Below are 20,836 nucleotides of genomic sequence, written 5' to 3'. Positions count from 1 at the left end.
CAGGAGGCAAGAATAGATATCCTCAAATAGAAGAGGCCAAAATAGTACTGCTGTCTCCTCATCTACCTGAATATACCTTCAACTGAAAAGTTCACAGAAGCACAATTTAGAGCCAGCAATAGGCAAGGTCACCGCAAATGAAGGATTTCCACAAAGACTGTACAGAGCAACAAGGCAAGTCAAAGCATACAGCTATCTTTTGGTGCTTCAATTTTATAACAGTGGCTTGTATTCAGCAAAGAATCTAGCCAAAAATAATTTCACTTGTACCAGGCATTTCATGGTTTAACTAACTCATGCTGTCTGCACGTTAAAACTGCTCACAGATTTTGCAGAGTCAACAATGCATCAATAGTGAATGATTATATTAATTACCTTCTAGATTAATATGTGTGGCCTTTTTAGCTGTGTTATTAGAGGGAATAAAACCAAGAACTGATGCCACAGTATAGTGCAACTCTGTTAGGCTTTTCCCATGAAGCTTATTTGACAAATTACTATGCTGTTGCAAATAGGAAGAGTTAAATGCTAACCATCTATCCCAAGATGGGCAATGGTCTTTTGCAGGACATACTGGAACAAACTTGCTAATTTCATGCACTGAGATCTCTCAATTTAGCAAGGATTTAAAACAAGAATTGTTTTCTATGAGACTTTTAATCTGAAATAATACAGCTCAATATTAACATGCTAAATAATCTTGTTCCTTCCTGCCCCTCCCTCCCCATCTCTATTCTTCTGTTTAATGCAAATACTCTTGGGACTAAGAAACAGTCAATCCTATTTGTTTTGCTTAAGACCAGAAAGTGATCAAAAAATATGGTAGAATTTCTTCCAAAGCTTCGGAAAGTTTTACTGTAGCACTTGCACAGTCATTCAGCATGACAATGTTGTTCAATACAACTGGAAACAGAAATGTAAGAGTCCATTTGGTGTTAGTCATGAGATTAAATGTATATTTTATCATTGAAACATATTTAAACAAATTCACAATGTATTTCAATAAACATGTCATCAAACTATATCATCACAGTACCCTACTTGGAGGCAGGATAAGGAGACTGGAGGAAGGCAGGTTTCTCCACTGTGGTGACTGGACTTCACTATATGTACCACGGCAAAAATAGTGTCTTTAACTTCCAGTAAAAGGGTTGGCTCTACAGTAACTATGTGTGATCATTTCTTCTCTATAAAAGTTTATTGCAAATAAATTGAAAAAAAAAAAAGTTTAAGAAAGAGGAAAGAACAGAATTCTAATGTTAAAACAAATTAACAACTCCAAGGTCCAGAATAATCTTCATCTGATAGCCAGAAAAACACAGGCTGCAGTTTTGGTACAAACACCACTTCAGATTTTTAAAAATGAACACTAAAGCTCGGTTATCCAGCATAATACTACCTTTTTCCTCCTCCTGAATCATTATCACAATTTTTCCACTGCAAGACATCAGAAAGTTATACAATAGCAATATTTTATCAAGAAGAGAATATTTTTGTAATTCTAGAAGCAGGTACTCTTAGTTAATGAAACAGTGTTTGATGTTAAGTGATCCTAAGTGCAAAAAAGTGATTATATTTTATTTTTAAAATGTTGTGCTGTTTAATGCTGCTATCAAGTGAGTCCTAACAAGACTTTTTCATCTGCAATACTTAAATTAGCTACCAAAATACAGAGAGAAACCAAAAACCATGCTGAGATTGCTAACCATAGCAGCACTTTGCTACTATAGTCTCTACTTTCAAGCTGTCCTTAAAAAAAAATTATCAATATTTAAATTGATTTTTGAATGAAAAAAAATTATTCTGTTATCCTTCAGTAATCTTTGAAGGTTAAAGCCGAGTTTTAAAGACATCTGTGTACTGTTATATTGGACTGTCTTCAGACTGCAATTTGACTGAGGAAGGCTTCCAAGTGACAAAACTGACACTGCACTAATGCTATCATCTCCAAGGGTTTAGCTCAGGCACCAAAGTGATGTCAAGGACAGATCATCATTTGAGAGAATCCACAAAATGATTCAGAGTATGTGAACAGGTAGAACTGGCTGATTTACAATTCAGTCCAACACTGTGTAAAGGATGGCATTAATTTGACCACTTCTATTAATTCTAGCTTGCAATGTTAGTAATTCATTCAAAAATATAGTGAAAAATTTCTTCCAATGATATCATCCCATAAAGGAAGGAACCAGTATGATGCTTAGAGACACCACCCCAACGCAACTGCAACTGAGGCAATAAGAAACTCCGGTGATTCTAATCTACACCACAGCATATTATCCGGGACTCTGTCAAAAAAGGCATTGCTAAATATTGATAATCCCTAATTTAGAAGTCAGATAACTCAGGGTTTTGGGGGCTGGTTTCGTTTGTTTGCTTATTTCTGGGGGGAATAATTCCTGTATTCAAAGAAATATATAGACCTGCTAGGCAAAAATATACTATACATATTATGAACAAAGTTAATACCTGCATCAGTGAAAAGAGGAAGAAAAAGAGAAGAGGAGCTTATCAGACTACCTGTTACAATATCCTTTTCGTCATACTCACAATCACTTAAAAGATGCATGCATATTTAGTCCGCTGTAATGGGCTTCTTCCCACCCCCAATGTACTTACTGAGCTTAATGGTGAAAAGTAACATAGGAATGCAAGACAACATTAGAAGAGATGCTTTTTATGAACAGAGCATTTTAATTATAGAGAATTAGGAATCCATTTTAAGATCAATCTGTATTTCAATATACAATATGAAATGCTAGCTATAATGCAATTGTTTTATGCTCATTAAAATGTTTTCATCCATTTTGTTTCTTTTACTAATGATTTCTCACCCTAGAATTCAAGTCTTTAAACACTAGAGAATAAAGATGTTTTTCAAACATATCATAACATGGTCATACAAAACAACATTTACTGTATTCCATTTCAATACACTATCCCTTCATCCATCCTATACTACAGATGTGTTACACAGATGGATACACAGATGAAACTTATATTGAGGGTTTCTGAGTGATGTGGAAAAAACATAAACAAACAGGATTCAGCTATCCAAATGCTAGTTCCACCACTAAGCCCAAAAACTTTGGGGAGAAAAAAAGCCAAAACAAACAACATATCTTTGTATTTCTACCCCACCAACAGACCAAGAAATCCTCCAGAATTGAGGCTGCAGCTTGCGGGCATGCTGTCTTCAGTGATGACACCAGTTTAAGATGTTACCATCTTTCCACCTCACTCCCAACATTTTTTTCAGGCCTGCTTGCACAGCACATTGCCTGTCAGATATGCTAGGACAGCTGAGGAGGTGACACAGAAGTGGAAACAAATAGTCAGTGATGATAGAGGAAATATTTTCAATGAATACTGCTGCCAAGAAAATGATACATAAAACATCAACCTCCGAAGTTTGTATCTGTGGGTTTTATAGAATCCAGGCTTAAGCATCTCTTTCTGAGGAAACAGGACATGCAGTCAATCCAGCTTCCATAGATGAATCTCCATGCTTATATCAACCTTAAAATTTAACATAGAAACAGCTAGTTTAACTGCTAAATCTAAAGAAAATATTTAAACATTAATAGGAAAACAGTGCTGTTTATCCTTCCTCCACCAAAACAACAGAAACTGTTTCACAATGGTAAAACTAACCTTTTGCATAAAACTGAGAGCCGCTTTTTTCCCATAGTATGTATCTGTAAATGACTGCATTTGGCAAAAGGGGGGGGGGGGTGGGAATCCACCACTTTCCAGGTGAAGGATGTCCTTGTGTCCACTTACAGAAGCTGACAACTACTCGTTAGCACATCACTACAGTTATACAGTCACCACAGATGCACAGTTCCAAGAACATGAAATTGAGCACATAGGCCACATTCCAGCAGCCTGTATTCCAACAAAGAGTACATTTCTGGATATTTTTTTTACCAAAGCATTCCATGACTAATTAAAATTATATAACATTTGTTTCATATAGGCATTCTCCCCTTTTAGATCTGCTGTGGACTCATAATGTAACATCAATGAGCAGACCAATGAAGAGCTTCACAGAAAACAATTAAAATTCATTTGAGACAGTCATATATTTATTTCAACTTCAAGAGGGCAGAATATGCAATAAGAACATTTTCTATTAGAATTTGAAACTAGAATTAAGGAGAAGGAACCACATGAATGGAAACTCAAATACATAATCATGAAGAAAATTAACTCTATCCCAGCCAAAACCAGGACAACATGAAGTAAAAGCAATGATTAAAACATGCTGAAGAGGAAAGAGGGCAATAAAGCACTACTGTCTTAAATGATACAATGACTAGAAACAAAATGTTTCTATTAGAAGCACGTGGGATGAAAACTCTGGCATTTTATTCAGGAAACAACCTCACTTCTGATTATGGAGATAAATTCATAACATTAGGCTATAAAATAATCTGGAGGAGGAGAAACAGTAAAGTACACGAAGACCTAATAACAAAATTATCAGCTATGCAGCAGAAGAATGAGGCAGAATGAAGATGTAAAACAAGAGGTACAGTAGGTCACCACATTTTAACAGGCATTGATGGGAACAACTGTTTCTACATTCTCTTCTTATACAACTCAGGGGAATTTCTTCTGTATAACACCATCATCATCCTTTCAGCTTAGATGAAATTAAAAGCTGTCAACAGGCAGGTGAACCAACTGAAATTTCTGAAAGGGAGCTTCTACCAGAAAAATACTCGGGTAATAAAAGCTGCTTCTGATGAAAGGTAACTTTACTGCCTCACCATCAGTCCCCCTCTACCTTTATCATTCTGCCTATTCATTACACAGGCTAACAACTCTTACAATTTATCTCCTCAACATAATGCCTTTGTATGCACTGCGGTACAAGAAACATTTCAAGATGCATGCCTCCAGCATGGAATCTCCTCTGACTCAGTCCTCTGACTTACAATTTAAATGCTTAAAGCAAACAAAGAGATTTGAAATAAGCACAAAGTAGCAGTCAGTTGAACGCAGCCATGCAGGAAGGCAACGGTAGCGATCTACTTAGGAAAGCCAAGTGCTTTGCGTGTTACACCAGGAGGTGCTGGTTCACACTATAAAGAAAAATAGGATCATATAGATCATCTTACATCTCTTCAGATGCTGGGAACTCCAAGCTGTGCAGTATGGCACAGGCCTCCAACCAGGGCGCAGCCCACCGTGCAGATCCCATCCCTAGAAATGTTACCCTATTTTGTTCATTTCACCTCTTACAGGATTTTCTTCAATGAAAACAATTCTATTTATCATTTCTACTGTCAAATAAAAAGGATGTTCACATGAGAGCTTGTTGCTGCAGCTTTAGATAAAGGCAAGGCCACGCAGGTGGCATAATCACCAGAGCCGAGTGGGAGCTGCCCGCAGGCTGCTCTCTCTCAGTGAGTGGCTGAGCTTATCCTGCAGCCAGGGCACATGTGCAGCCCAGCACAGGCCTGGCCCTACTCAGGTTAACTGTTACGTGGATCGCTAACTCCTCAACCTACAACAGTCTTCTGGTCAGAATAACTACATTTGGTCAGTTGGGCTCCATTGCTGGTAAGCCACCTTTCCTCTTCAGGCTATCTGCTAGCAAGGAAAAGTCATCAGCACAGTCTCCTCGTGACTCTGCTGCCGTGACGAAGTTACCACCATGACCCATATCTGCGCTTAAAGTACCACAAGGTTCAGATGCACCAGAAGTCTGCGATCTTGTCACATAAATTAACACAATCTCCTCTCTTTTTATTCCAACATTCAATAAAATTGCCAAAAAAAAAAAAATAATTCAGTGATGCCTGTTCACTCTGGTCCTACCTGACATGAGTAAAAAAATCTCCTATTCATCCTGCTGTTTGCACGTATTTTATCAATACTGAATCTCATCAGCAAAATTGTTCTGTTTTACAGGCGCCTACAATCTGTCCTTGGAAAAAGCCTTTAGCTGCCCACAAAGGAGGGGAGACTCACCTATAGTTTAAGGCCAGCAAGGGTTCCCCTCGTGAAAAACTGTTTCAGTTTTGGTTCTCAAAATAATTTTCTCAGAAGAAACTTTTGCTTGTTTGTGCTTAAACTGTTTTACAACATTCAAGGAACCTTCCAGGAAACATCAGAAGTACAAGCACACAAAGACATCCAAACTATGCAAAAAGGCTAAATAAAATTTTCAGCTCAAATAAAAGAAAAAGCCCAATGGAAATGGCCAAATTATGCACTAGACTGGATGAAACAGTTCACCTCACACACCACATACTTGGTTATGAACAAGTAGTTTTTAACATAAGAAGAGACAGCTATGCATTCTTCTACATCTGGAATAGCAAAGCTTTTACATCATGAAAATTATTAGTATTTAATTCAGGTAACTCTTCCGATACAGGTTTTTCATCTTTTTCTGTTCCTGTTGTGCTTTGTTGGGAAATATTTTCTTTTTCCATAGTGGCAATAAAAATAAACAAACTGTTTATTATGATAGCGTAATCATAAGGCTTTTAAGAGAGCCTTAACTGTGGTTAAAGCTTCTATAAGTGAAATCACATCTCCAATAAGCACAACTGAAGTTAGACAGCATAAATTCTAAATACAGTATTTATGGCAACAACAACAAAAATCCAACAGCAGCAGAAAGAAAACACAAGTCATACTTGCAGATCTCCCCCCCCCCCCCCCCCCCCCCCCCCCCCCCCCGCCCCGTATATAAACATGTAAGCTGACTAAATGAGTAGGCTGGATAGTTCTCTCTTTTTAGAATATTGATAAAATTTTCATCACGTTGAAGAGTTTCAGGGCAGGCAAAATTACTTTTGCATACTATAATTTGTCTAGTACACTAGAAACCAGAATGCTGTTTCTGAAATTCCGTTCTTTCAGCCTTCTCACACACATGCTTTTTTCAAACAATTTTTTTTAGCTCTCCTCCTCTTTTTTTTTTGGTTTGTTTTGGTTTTGTTTTTTTTTTTTTTTAAATAAGGCAGGCAAGGAAGAAGAGGAATCCATTTGTTACTCCAGTTATTTTTGAAAAATTCACCCTCTTCCAACACAGTTATTTATCCTAGAAGAATCTGGAGCCTAGAAATTTTTCTGGCCATCCTATATCCTCTCTAAATTTTAATTATTACAGAAGCAACGACAGAACATAGACAAGAGAACCAGATCCTTTTCAGTCACCTGATGTCTCTGAAGGTCCTTTATATACAGAGACTTTTTAAAATGATCTCCCGTATCATAAGGCAGGGAAGCAACTGTTATCTCAATAGATAGAAGCAAAAGGGGGGAACAGAACTGTGTTACAGGCGTGTAAGTATGCACACACACAAAACAGTCATTAATTAAGATATGCCTGACTGATAGCAATGCAGTCACTGTCTTCACTGTTTCTCAGGACTAGCATGTGCTTTTGGAATCTGGGTAGCCTTCTCCGTGGCTCTGCCCCGTTGGCGTTGATTACATATGATTAATGGTTTAAAGGAATAAAAAGAGAAAGGTCAACTTCTGGGTTCAAAACAGTGCAGCTACACGGGGAGTAATTAAGATACTTGTGTAAGCATGATTAATAAGCACAAACTGGCACACTGTGCTGTAAACAAGATGCAACCAGATGGTTAGGATGAAAAGGGTTTTTCCTAAAAAGCAATTTTTCAATGCCTTGAAAGTTGGCTTATTTTCCCCCTCTAAGCCTTACACAACTCATTATCTACACATCCTAAAAGGAAGAAAGAAATAGTAACCCTTCAACACTCCCCCCTTCCCGGCTTTTTTCATACAGATAACTACAGTTTGCATGTAAATGGATTCAACTCATCTTTGTTTAACGTTGCCTTTTATGTCGAGTTTCATGAATTGCTAAGCCTGACAAGGTTCACTGGGAGTCTTTTAACTCCCACCCACAAGTTCTCCCGGCCTGTCATGTGACTGGCAGTATAGAGGGATCAGCAATGGCATTTATGGGGAAAGCGGGAAGACAGGTGTCAGAACGGTCCAGCAGGCAAACCGAACGAACACTAATCAGCTCTGGTGTTCTTTTACAATCCATATCTAATTCACAAGTTTCATTCTTTCTGAAAAACAATTACTAGGTTTTGAAGTTCATTGTGCATTTACTCAACTGTCTCTTCACATTAACGTAAGTGGGAACAAGAAAAAAAAGAGTCAGCAGGGAAGGGACATCAAAAGATCTTAGAGCGGATGAAGGCTTTATTTTAAAGTAATATAATTACAGATGAGCATAATGTTTTACAATAAATTTAAATGTAGAGTTACATCCTTATGCGCTAGGAAAATATTGGTTGGTTGTCTCTCGAGCTGAAACTCTGGTACATACAAATGACTTTGCTGAGAGAAGAAAAATAAACAAAAAAATATCTCATTGCAACATCAAAGGAATGGATATTAAGGCAACAGTGGGAACAACAGAATCAGTACTGCGTGTGAAGTATCTACAATCATAAGGCTTGTATCTGAGAAATAATCATAAAAAATTACAAAAGGAATATTTTGCACATTTCAAATTTCTCTCAGTTCAACATATTTATTCTCCAAAGGTAAATTTTGCCTCATCTGCATCTAATTTAAAAAAAAAACCAAAACAAAAACACCACCACCCAACCCACAACTCTAACTTTCTCTATTGACAAATCCTCTTAAAGTTTGAGTATATAATCTGGTAAAGCCTCAGCTAATCTTCATTGGTTGTAGCGTTACTGACTCCAATATTGGGAAATTTTCTTTTGTGTTATATAATGTTAGGAGACATCTTAAACTCCAACATATTTTCTGATAAAGTACAGATTTCTTAGGCACTTCATTTTCACCCTCACAAGAAGCTATAGGCACACAGCATCTGTTTTGCAAATAATCCTTTTCCTCCATGTAAACGACCATCCTTTCAAGAACTTCCATACTGAGAATAAATACTTGGTAAGTGAAATGAAAAAGGCCCTAAGTCAGGACTTCACTGTACAACCGTTCTGTTGTCCAGCAGCAGCGCTTGATGTTTCTGCAACTCAAATCTAGAAATCTTGTCTCCATGAGGAAGTCACCTATTCAAATACATGTTTCTATTAGAAACTCTGTACAATACTCGAGTGTTAAGTGATTAGAAGTTTTCTTAATATCTGAATTGTGATTCTAGCAAAAGGATGGGCACCTATCTAGAGATACAAGAGTATCTGAACTTCCTATCAATTAACCACAGACAGATGAAAAGCATTGTTTAGTTCCATATGAGTAAATTTTGGCAGCTGAAAAAGCAGCACGGTATGTAAACTGCTTTCCCTTTTTCACTGAGAACATCTTTCAATTTCTAGTAAGACAAGCCTGTATCAGTCTTTATTTTTACCACTACCCATTAAATAACTCTTCCTGGACAGGCAGTTATCGTGAAATTCTATAGCAAAGTCAACCTACAGATTGCTAGCATACTTCAGCTTTGAAGTTGTTAAAAGAAGAATTTTAGTAAGTTAGGAATGACCAGTGATAGGCTAGCACTGCTAAGGACAACTCTCTAGTCCTAGATATCCATAGCTTAGAAATGGGACTAATTTAAAACCATCTAATTGTGCTGTCAAGAGTTTGGCAGTGGAATGATTGAAGCAACTCATCTCCAGATATCCTGGTCTCACTTATACAATTTTCAAATTCACTTTACAAAAGCAATAAAAATTATTATTGATTGTGTCTGGAACTATTGTTAGGATAAGTCTCAGGAGCCCAAACAACTCCATTGAAAAAACCAAGCTCATGTGAAATGTGCTTCCATTAATATTTGTGTTGTTAGTTTATATGGCATGAGTCAGCCTATGGCTCCATCCCACAATCAATCATTCTCATATTATGTTTCTGTTTTTTTCTGTCAATAGTAACAACAAAAAACTAAGTAAACAGGCAAATTGGCATAGATGTTACTCACCCATGCCAAAGGAAAGCTGGATAAATAATTTTGTGCTACATATATTCCACACATTCAGAGCTTCAGCTGCGACCGATTTTCTTCTCCACAGACTATCTCTGATTACAGATGTCTTAGAACAAGTATATGTAGTCAACACTGATTGGTAATTTTCCCTGAATTACTTTGTTTTGTTTTTTAAACCACATAGCATGCTGAACAATTTATGTACTACACAGAAGGCTTGGAGTTACAAAAACTGAAAGCCAAAATGAAACAGATAGCCAGACTCCACTGTTTAATGACCTTTCAGCTAAAAGATTCCAGCGTTTCACTGAAATACAAAACTGTATCTAAATTAACAATTAAATTCCTTAAAAATGCAAATAAACATTAACATATTTTCATTAACACTTAGAAAAGTTCACACACACACACTCATATCTGAATACAAGTAAATCAACACTAAATCTAAACTTCAGCCTAGGAAAGTTTAGAAGGCTCATCTTTCAAAGGAAATTTGAGAAAGCTATAAACTATCCCTGATTAACTATTTCAAGCATACATAGCATATAAAACAATACTACATGCACAAGTTAAGAAGTTGTCTCTGTGACAGACTGAGCACCCAGACTCCAGCATGCTCTGAGCACACACTGCAAGTCTCCTCCATAGTACCCCAGATTCAAGTCAGACAAGTCTTATGCTTGTTTTATGTTTGTTTGTTTCTTTCTTTCCCTAGCACAAAAAGCAGAGTATTCACGTTACCTTAGTGGATTGAGCTCCATATTAACAATGCTATTAAAAAGTCAGGCTTGCACTACTATTTTTTAAGTATCATCTTCTGCAAGACCGCATTGGAGAGTGCTCTTGCATCAGCTGTGAAACTCTACAAGAGAAGGACAACTGTATATTTCTATTTACTTTTGGTGTCTGGCAAGACATTCTCAATAACATCTGTGATTTCTCAACAGCTTAAAAGGAGTAAGTTATCCAGTTAAACATAGAAACAATCACAAACCAAAAGCCAGTATGACTGCACTGGGGAAACTGGCACCACACAGTGTTTTTGCAAAGACGCTATTTCAGACTACAATGCATGCTATGGACAAACACACCGTAATTTTCCCAGACCAAAAAACAAATATCAGGTCTCTGTAGTCTGTTCTGTCTTTCTAAACCAGTCCTACCCTGGCAGCATCTCTAGTTCGAGTTAATTGTGAGTGACTTTAGACATCAGGACAACGCTGTTCCACACATCAACAAAACTGAGAACTGACAGGTAGACTACAAACAACGACAACACCAAGCAGCAACTAGGTTAGCTTTTTTTTTTTTTTGGAGGCCCTCAAGGCATAGAAACTAGTACACAGACTACAATGAGATATGCAGATAGAGTCCATATGGTCAAACTACCCTAGTTTTCAAACAAGACTCTACCAGTATGCAAAGATGTCACTGTGCGATATCAATAACATTGATAATCAACAACACTTTTGCCAGTAACAACCTTTAATCATCTGTGTCTCAGTGTTTTGAAGTGATATATTTCAAAAGTGTCAAAACTCTCAGCGAAATGTGGTACTAAAATGAATAGTCTGTTTGCTTTCCCTATTGATACACCAGGTTTCAGACTGTCAAAGTGCTTTTAGTTGTAAAAGAAAAAGTACAAAGTTGTTTTGACAACTACAAAAAGATTTATCAGTTACGTGTACCTGCTGAAGTACCTAGATTCTCAAAGTGAAAATGTGTGTATGCAAGGTTCTTAATACTAAAAGTTGTCAAGTGAAAATTAATAGATTCATGTTGCAAACAAAATAAACTTTAAAGTATGATATCATATAGCATATTTCTATGAGCTATGGTGTGTTACTTAACAATACTACATTAATTTTCTGTCTGCTTTGCTTTTAAGTTGGTATAGAACTTTAATTTTATTTTTTTGTGCTTGCAAAACTTTAGTTCATCTGTGTTGTAAAGTGGATTTATTCCTCTTTAAAACCGTTTGTGTGTAATATACCTAATATGTATAAGTATACAGCAAAATGCACATACACACACACACAGAATAATTCACATTCATATTCTGTCTCTCATGTAACTCACTTGAGCTAACATTAGGCAGAATAAGCATAGCAAAAACAAACTCCTGAAAGGATTAGATTTCAACTTCACACCATGGGATTATCATTATTAGGAAAAAAGGGCTCTGTTGCATCTCATCTAAATCCTCTGCAAGCCAGAGGAGAGAGATATTCGCATCTGTTAAATTGTTGAGATGGCAAATAAGAAAGCAACAAAACCCTTTCATGTACTAATGTTCAAATTTATTATTAAAATAAATACCTTGATAAATAATGCATACAGCTTTCCATTCTTTCTTAAGCCTAAATTAAAGAATATTAGTCAGTCTTATTGGGATATTCCTGAAAAGTTCTAAGTGCCTGCAAGCTGTTTTACATATGCTTTAAGAAGCTCTGATGGAAATAGACTTCTATAACAAGTATTCAGCACTTATAGTAAAAACAGCAGAGGTAGACAGTAGTAAACAAATTAAATTTACAGTTTAAACTTCACATTCTTAAAACACACCATGCAACCAGTAATGTTACTTTGTGAAAGATAGATTCAGTTTAACAATTACAAATTCTATCAGCTAAATATTTGTGACTGTATTAGAGTCCATTTCACAAGTTACACTGGATGTAATTATTATAAAATACTCTGTTAAAACATTTAATATTTAAGCATACTACCTTATTTGATTATTGCATTAAAATATTCATTAATTAGTGCCTGATGAGAGTTCCTTGACATAGATAAGAATTATCAAGCACTGCTCCATATGAATTCTGTAATATCTCTGCTTTTCAGAAGTAGCATCCCTAGAAAACACTAAACATTTTTAGCCCACTTTTCCCCCCCCCATATTTGCTACAAAGAGAATTGAACTTTCCTCAAAGTTTTACTCTCCACAACAAATCAATATGACTGACAATTAGTACTTCCTGCATTACATTATACACCTAATAAGGCACAGAAAAACTACTGCAGGTTTTCTGCCTTCACTATCCCATGTAAAGCTTGAAAGAAAGCCTGTAATCTAATGAATTCTGAACTCATGTCAGCTCAATAGGAAGCTCATTCTTCTATCTTCACCTGGATTAATAACTAAAATTGAACTGTTTTCCAATACTCAAAAATAGATGCTGTATGTGTCTTGTTTCAGCTTTAAGATAACACCATTAATTCTAGAATCAATTAATAATATCATCCCTAATACAACCATATGAAGAATTCTGCTGTCATTTTGTCCAAATTTATTGTATAATAAACAGAGAGATTTGTATGGATTGATCATGAAGAGACCCTAGTGCTCTACAAAGCTTAAATTATTGAATTCCACAAAATACACTACTATATACCTTTAAACATCAGTACAGGTTAGGAATAATTATATTTAGATAATAACAATAAAGAATCATTTTTCTTAGATATCTTGATGCCTCAAAGTTTACCGCTCACAACTACGAAAGTTTTATTCAAAACTTACATGGATTTTTTTTCCCCCACCCTCAATCTCAGCAGAAAGACAATTCTTCTCGAATATGCCTCATAAACGAACTTAAGGTGACCTCTCCAGAACATGGAGGCATTACACAAAAAAGGTGGAGAAATCTATGATGTCACTGCCTATGCTTTGCATCGCCAGTGAATCCTGTCTAGCCTCTCTGATGAAGGTTGAACAAACTTTAAGAAAACCTCATACACTCAAGTCCATTCCATTCTCCACAAAGAATTCAGAAGAGAAAACACAAACGTTGAATTTCTAATTCTCAGAATACACCACTCCTAGCAAATAAGGTTGATGCAAAACGTCTGTTTTTCAGGTACAATGAAATAGCAATGCTATACCTAGCCAAAACAAATCGCAGTTGAGTAACTTGTAAAGCAAGAAAGCTAACATTACCTCCTTTGGTAGCAGCACATAGTCACAAGCCCCTGCTTAAAAACCTCTTTCTTTTTAGGGACTAAAGAGGCACCAATTCTTTCCAACAGCAGAGCATCCCTGCGCGTTACGGTTCCAAAACATTTTTACTGAATTCTGCATCAGCCTTGCTTGGAAGTGCCGAACTACAAGACAAGTGCACTCTCTTCTTCCCACCAAGTCATCTCAACCAGAAGTAGGAGATGGATTCTACACATGAACTTGTGAATAAAGCTCCAGGTGGAGGCTATATAAGTCTTAGAAACTGAAACACCTGGAACAGAAAAATCTTTTGCCCTTTTTGAGTGATTTCAGCTGTGGCAGAGGGATGGGGTGGGGGTCCTTGTTTGCTGCTGAAAAGCAAGCCTTAATGATAACCTATTTCAGTAATTTGCTTTCTCTCAAGACTGTAGTATGCACTGAAAGCCAGAAGACAATCAACTCAAAGAGATGTCACCTCTCTCTCACATCCAACTTTGCTTTTCTCCTGTACCGTAGAGTAGCTTTTAGAAATGCTGGCTAAAACACAAGTCCGAAACAACACGAGACTAACAATTCACATGAGACTAACCCCATCCTCACAAAATAAAAGGTATATGGAAACTCTGCCAAAAGGGCTTATGTTTCACTGCCTTTTCCAGAGACAATTACATCAAAAACACTGTCTTTACGGACAGCAGAAAAAAAGAGCAAGTGTACTTTCCAATTACTTGAATGGAAAAAACAAAATTGAGAGCTTTCAATTTTAAGAATAGGGTCCTGAGCAGCAGTTCAACAGTTGTTCCCCAGAAAAGTCTTTCCAGCCAGTATGTGGGCTGCTGGATAGAGTGTGGCTGAATAGTGGTATGTATCTGGGACATGGACAATTAAAACTTGTCCTTCCCCTAACAGCCCTCAGCCATAGCATCTTAGAGAAATTGCACAGGCTTCTATTCAAATGAATACAATCAGAAACAAACATGACTCAAACAAAGATTCAGTGCTGACAGTCTCCCAAAGCAGACAACCAGCTTGGCTGCCGACAGCACAATTCCTGAGACACAGTCAGTTACAGCAGGAACACTGACCAGAAGCTTTTTCTTTTACTGTATTTTTACTGAAGAACAGCATGCTTTGAAGCAGCTGTTACACAAGTACTTCCTTCCCACTGCTCCACTTCTGCTTTTTTTTTTTTCCTAATATAAATTATGAGTTTTACTCATTTTTCACTTTATCACTGGTTTGTTATATAGCCATACTCGGTACTACGTTCATTCAAAGAAACAGCCTTTTCCCAAAGAATGTAGACCAACTTGTTTTTATTTTGGTTCTAGGATTTCTCTGTTTTACTATTGATAAATATGAGGTACTGGGAAGACAAAAGTATCCTATAATGCCTACGATAAACCACCTGTGTCTGTTAAAAATTCAACAGTTGCCTCGACACTTCCACTAATCCACAGGTATGCATATCTGCCTACAGCTGACAACTGTAGGAAGGCATAGACCTGACTCATCAAGTAACATCAAAATTGCTTAGCAGACTTTGGCACAAGTTACCAGAATTACTAAACAGCACACACACCCCACCCCACCCCACCCCACAGGAAAATGTTGTTAAGGTTTTTAGCTTGAAAGCCAAAACATGGGCAAAGATTTCAGCGGATAAAGGAAGTGTACACCCCTGTACCATATAAAGTAAAACTCACCTGTCCACACCAGATAACAGGCAACATAGACCACAGGCACGAAAGGGCAGCTATGGTGAAGTAAAACTCTTCTTGCCCAGCTGTGACTTCTCTCATGTCAGATTCTTATTGTACCATCTTCTCAAAACTCTTCTCCCAGCTTATATATATAAAAGTAAGAAGACCACACCTGAAAAACCAAAGGATGACTGACTGGACACCAGTCACTTTTCAAGGCATGGTTGACTTTTGTTTTTTCCTCAGTATTTACTACCATTTAACATTAAGTTAATTGTGGGTCATTTTCATTATTTTAATCATTATTTCTTTGTAGCACAGAGGTGGTAAATACAGCTAACCTTCTGGCTTAGCACAGTATAAAAGTGAATCAGAGGAGCAGTTAGAAGGAGCAAGTGATCATTTTTTCCAACCAGCACATTCTTTTTAAAACTCCAAGTGGAAACAGCTGGGATTGTCTTGAGGGAAGGGGGGTGGGTCAAGAGTGTGTCTGAGGTGACCATTTTGGTAGAATTTAGGCGGGTAAGCTGCAAGAGCCATCCCAGCTCTCAGTTGCAGCCTCTCCTCCAGCTGATGAAAGCTTGTTTGTCAGTTCATCTAATAGTTACCACTTGCTACTCTTAAAGCAGATATTCAGGGATCTAGAATACTGAATACAGGAGAACAGGAAGTATGACCATCTCTCTATACACCCGAGGAAAGCAAAATGGTTTTTTTGCAGCAGTTCCCCTTGAGGCCATCTCTCCTGACAGGCCCACTCCAACCCCATGACTCTACAAATACCTGAGCTAATCACTTCTGCTTTCCCACTCACTTGTACCTGGTGGCTGCCTGGTGTCCACAGAACAGCAGGTCTTCCTTTGCAGCTCAAGCTCCCATTCTCTGACACCCCCAGACTTCACACTGCCCGTTCTTTGAGCCGATTCTCTCTTCGGTATGGCATGGGGTCACACTGCAGCCCCTCTACAGCCAAGAGGCTGGCAGGGCCCTTCCCTCGGGCCAAAGCTGGATACCTCAGGGAGGTATCCGCCTGGTCACCTCCACCAGCTCCATCTGCTCCCCCAGGCAGGAACTAACTCACCAGTTCCACAGTTAGTTGGGGAGATCATACAACACACATGCTGGCACTCAGTCTCCGTAGATAACAACCTAAAAATACATGCTTTATTTCCCCATAAGGAAAAAAGAAAAGCCTCAGAGAAGTACACCATAATTATCTTAAAAGAATTAGTACAATAGGTGTCTATATTCACGAAGCAAAGCTATTGTCAGAAGCAGAAATCTGTGCCTAGTGGTAACGTGCTGTTCTTTGAGAATGCGTGACTCCTGCTAATACTGATGTAAATTATTTATCCATATTGTTTGGACACAGCCTGGATTCACCTGGTGAACCATATGCCACCTAATGTTGCCTTCTACAACTCAAAACAACCTCCCATTCACTATCTAAATCCTTCTTATACCATGAAAAACAAACAAAAGAAATAAGGTTTCTCTACACCTATGCAGTTCAGAATAAGGACAAAATAAATGCCTCTTTCTTCACAACTTTTAGATCAGCTGTAGATTCTTTTCTTTCAACATCTCTGCTTAGGGAAATAGCTGTTATTAATGCTGTCTCAAACAAAGCCAAGTCAAGTCAGATTTACCAAAAGATGACCACACAGATTTCTCAAAAGTGACTGAAAGATGAAAAATTAAAATCTTTCTAGCTTACAAAAACCCCAAGGTGATAGCTCCTTCTAAAATGCAGGCATTTTTATACCTCAGAGTCTGAAAAAGCAGCAGGCACCTCTTACGAATTTTTGTTTTGATTACTGTTTAATATTGCTGTGGTCTTCTCATAGAGAAGACCATGAGAATGGCATACAACATCAGAACACAATTTAAGATTAGTGTAACCTAGAAAACTCAGATTTTACTTTAACATAAGAATATATAGAAAACTTGTTCCCTTAGAGATTTTTAAAAAAGCTAAAAAAATACCTGGAAAGTAAAAACTTCTTTACTATGTAAACATTAAAATTGTAAATAGCTGTTCAGATTCAGTTAGCAACTTATTATTTCACATCTGTACAGAGATTTATATTAAGACATTCTGATCTCATGTTTCGGTGAACTTAGCTTATAAAATACATTCAACATACTACCCTTCAGGAGCCAATTCCCTACAACCGCACTTAAGTTTGCTACATAATATTAATACATAGAAGTTTAAGTGTTCTACCTAAAGAAAGCAAATATCATTCCTGTTTTATCATATGGGAAATGTTGTGTCACTACAGTAGTGCCACGACTTCATTATGGCCTTATGAAAGGTCAGTTGCAGAGAGTGGAATAAAATCTAGACCCAAACAGTAGCTTATACCATTTCTCAGTATTCATGTTGCACCTAGCTTCCACTCACCCACTCTCACTCAAGTTTTCAGTCTTGTAGAAGAAACATTTCTGTACAGATATCCAGTCAACTGGCTTTGCTGCTACCACAAAGAAATGAGAAGGCTTTATTTCTCACAGCATTTTTGCTATGTGAATACTGGTTCAAACAAAAATGTTAAATGAGAGCTCCTCCAAATTCAAGTTCCTTGCCTAAGAGCCAACGCACTGTAAGAGTAATTTTGTTAGGATAGAAAATACACAAAATCAAATACTTTTCCATATTGAAGATGCAAACAACATGCATTTAGAGAGGAAAAGGGGAAAAAAAAAAATTTTATCTAAATATCTTTTAGACAAAAGAATCTTTCCTGTTCAAAAGGCTTTATAATCTTTTTTACACAAAACATGAGGGTCAAGCAAAAAATATAAAGACAGGAAAGATAAGTTCCTTCAAGGATAAGTTTTATTCAAGACAAAAATAATTTAAATGACCAATATCATTTCTGGGACTTAATTAAAAATAATCCAATCCAAGAGGTTAACAGAGGAGGCAATATGACAAATTCAATAATAAAAAGCAAATATTTTTTAGGTAGTCTCAACAAGAATTTTTAACATACAAGTAGATGGTCAAACTCAAGAAGCACGATGGAAAACAGTACAAAGGCAGAAGTAAAGTTTATAACCAAGAGGTGGCCTCAAGCCACCTTGGCCAGCCCCCAGTCCCAAAATAAAATAGTAGTGATGCCGCACACCAGACAGGAATGAGCAGTGCAGCTATGCAGAAATGAAGAGAAAAAATACGATTCAGTAAAAAGACAAAGGAACAGTAATGTCGTATGAAGATTCACTTTAAAGTATTATCAAGACTGACTACATCTATATGAGCAAATAGTGAGGTCCAAATGGAGCAGGACCTCCAGACTAAAACATCTGATACCAATGACCTGATGTCCAACATCAGATGCATTTTGGAGGATTTTAATATGCATTTGATGTAACCTGTTTCCATAGACTGAATGCTCAGCAGCAGCTAGAGCACATCAGATGCACCTCTGAAGAACATCCTCCAGTTCAACTTCATTAGAAAGGAATCCGGACTCTGCAGAGCAAAACGCAATTCAATAAATGCGGCAGAGCAGAAGAGGTGCTTCAAAAGCACAAGCCTTATCCAGACTAAAATGGCAATGCAGGCACATCCAAAAAGTCGGAGAGACCAAAAGCAATACTATCCTTCTGGACTAGCAAGATGAAGGGCCTAAATCAAGTGTTTGGCAATGGAAGCAAAGTATAAACAACGGAGTTTGTTGAGACCCAGAAGCGAAATTGTGAATGCTGAAATGAAGATTTTCTTAAGGCTGCTTTTCCTTCTTATAATCTGGTTTGAAAGAGAAGGCTTAGGTAATAGTTTAATACATAAAGCCATTCAAGAAGTAATATGATGGTAAAACAAGACTCCACCATCCGGAGAAGTGCAGTATAGTTTGGAATTTAATGCCTGTTTTTCTCTGTTACAAAGAAATTTGGAAATTGGTACATTTTTGTTTAAAAAAAGGCATTTTAGTCACTGATTTGCATGTTCTGAATGGAACAATGAAGTTCGGTATCATAGAATCTATACACAATAAATTGCATTAAGCTACTAATTAGCAGTTTCTTAAGCTATACCTGACACACATTGAATCTATGACACTATTAGGAAAATTATAAGTTCTTTGGAAACCAAAATTTCTTTCTTTCTTTCTTTCTTCCTTTCACTAACAGTGAAAACCAAGGACTGGTGGGATTTCACCCATAACAAACTATTAGGAGAAAGGCTTAGACTTAGACTTAATTATTAAATAAAGAGGATGATTATCCTTGCTCATTTTGGTTAGATGATTGTATCTGGTGAATCGGTGTTCACAAGTGTAAGACTATACAAACAGGTGCTTACAACAGAAAACCAGAAAGCTAGGGCAGCGAAGGAAACATGGCAAGATTAGTGAACAGATCATGTTCTTGAGGGCTGTCACAAGGAATTGGTAACATGATTATTGGAGCCCATGCAAGACCAAGACCAAGCCGAATCCAGTAAAACATCTAGCAAAATGGCTAAGTAAGCATTTTACAGGCTCCATTCAGTGCCGATACGGCTGTAGCCTGTCATATAAAATCTAAACTCTTCTCCATCTTCTATTCATTGGTGTGTCCTGAGCAGCTGGAATTTGACAGTGATGACAGTGCTTTCTCTTAGCCAACTTTTTCAAAATCACTTCCCCTGTCTTTATGAAGAATATGGTAATTTGCTCACATTTCCATGGAGGAAAGGTAGTATTTAAATGCAAGGCAGTATAAACAAGCAAGTAAAAGAAGTGGAACAGCACTGACCACTCAGTTCCATGCCTGCCAAAACGTATCCCCACAATCCTCTGCATTAAAACAGAGACTGAAGTGATCCACAAAATGCTACCTACTATTCTTATTAATGCCAACCTCCAACAACCAGTTGGAGTATCACTGTCCATACTGAATTTTTCTGATGCCTGTTTTAGTTTTTTCTTTTTTTATAACGGCCTACTTACTTTGTATCTCCTTACACTTACTAGGATAATATTCCACATTTATCCTCTGCTCTTTCACTGAGTCAACTATACAGGTAATCTGACAGCTGAATTATGTATGGCACTGCTGTCAGTCTCAGAGACACAAATGTCTTTCTCCTACAGCCAACAACCTCAACCCATTTAGCACCAAACTTATGCAACAATAAGCAGAAGTAGCACCATACCTCTACCTCCCCAACGCCCCTACCAGCAACGACCATCATCTTTTTTTTTTCTTGCAAGCTTTCAGATGGACAGCTCTGCCTAAATTTTACTTTAAAAAGAAGAGGGAGGTCAGCCT

The 20,836-nt window shown here is 37.3% G+C and overlaps 1 protein-coding gene across 6 annotated transcripts in view; it reads right to left on the bottom strand.

The window, feature by feature from the left end:
- The window catches only part of LRMDA (leucine rich melanocyte differentiation associated), a 744,727-nt gene that overhangs the window by 554,460 nt on the left and 169,431 nt on the right, over positions 1 to 20,836 (bottom strand). Inside the window, exon 1 of one of the 6 annotated variants that reach the window (XM_050898589.1) lies at positions 13,869 to 14,040. The exons of the other annotated variants lie outside the window; for them this stretch is intronic. Within the exon in view, the coding sequence (XP_050754546.1) occupies positions 13,869 to 13,888 (20 nt within the window). The 5' untranslated portion in view covers positions 13,889 to 14,040. Of the gene's footprint in view, positions 1 to 13,868; positions 14,041 to 20,836 lie in introns of those variants that run through there. 6 annotated transcript variants of the gene reach the window in all.

This window comes from Gymnogyps californianus, chromosome 6 (genome assembly GCF_018139145.2).
Source record: "Gymnogyps californianus isolate 813 chromosome 6, ASM1813914v2, whole genome shotgun sequence".
Classification (NCBI taxonomy): Eukaryota; Metazoa; Chordata; class Aves; order Accipitriformes; family Cathartidae; genus Gymnogyps; species Gymnogyps californianus.
Note: the sequence above shows the minus strand (reverse complement) of the source record. Positions and strands in the feature narration are given on the sequence as shown.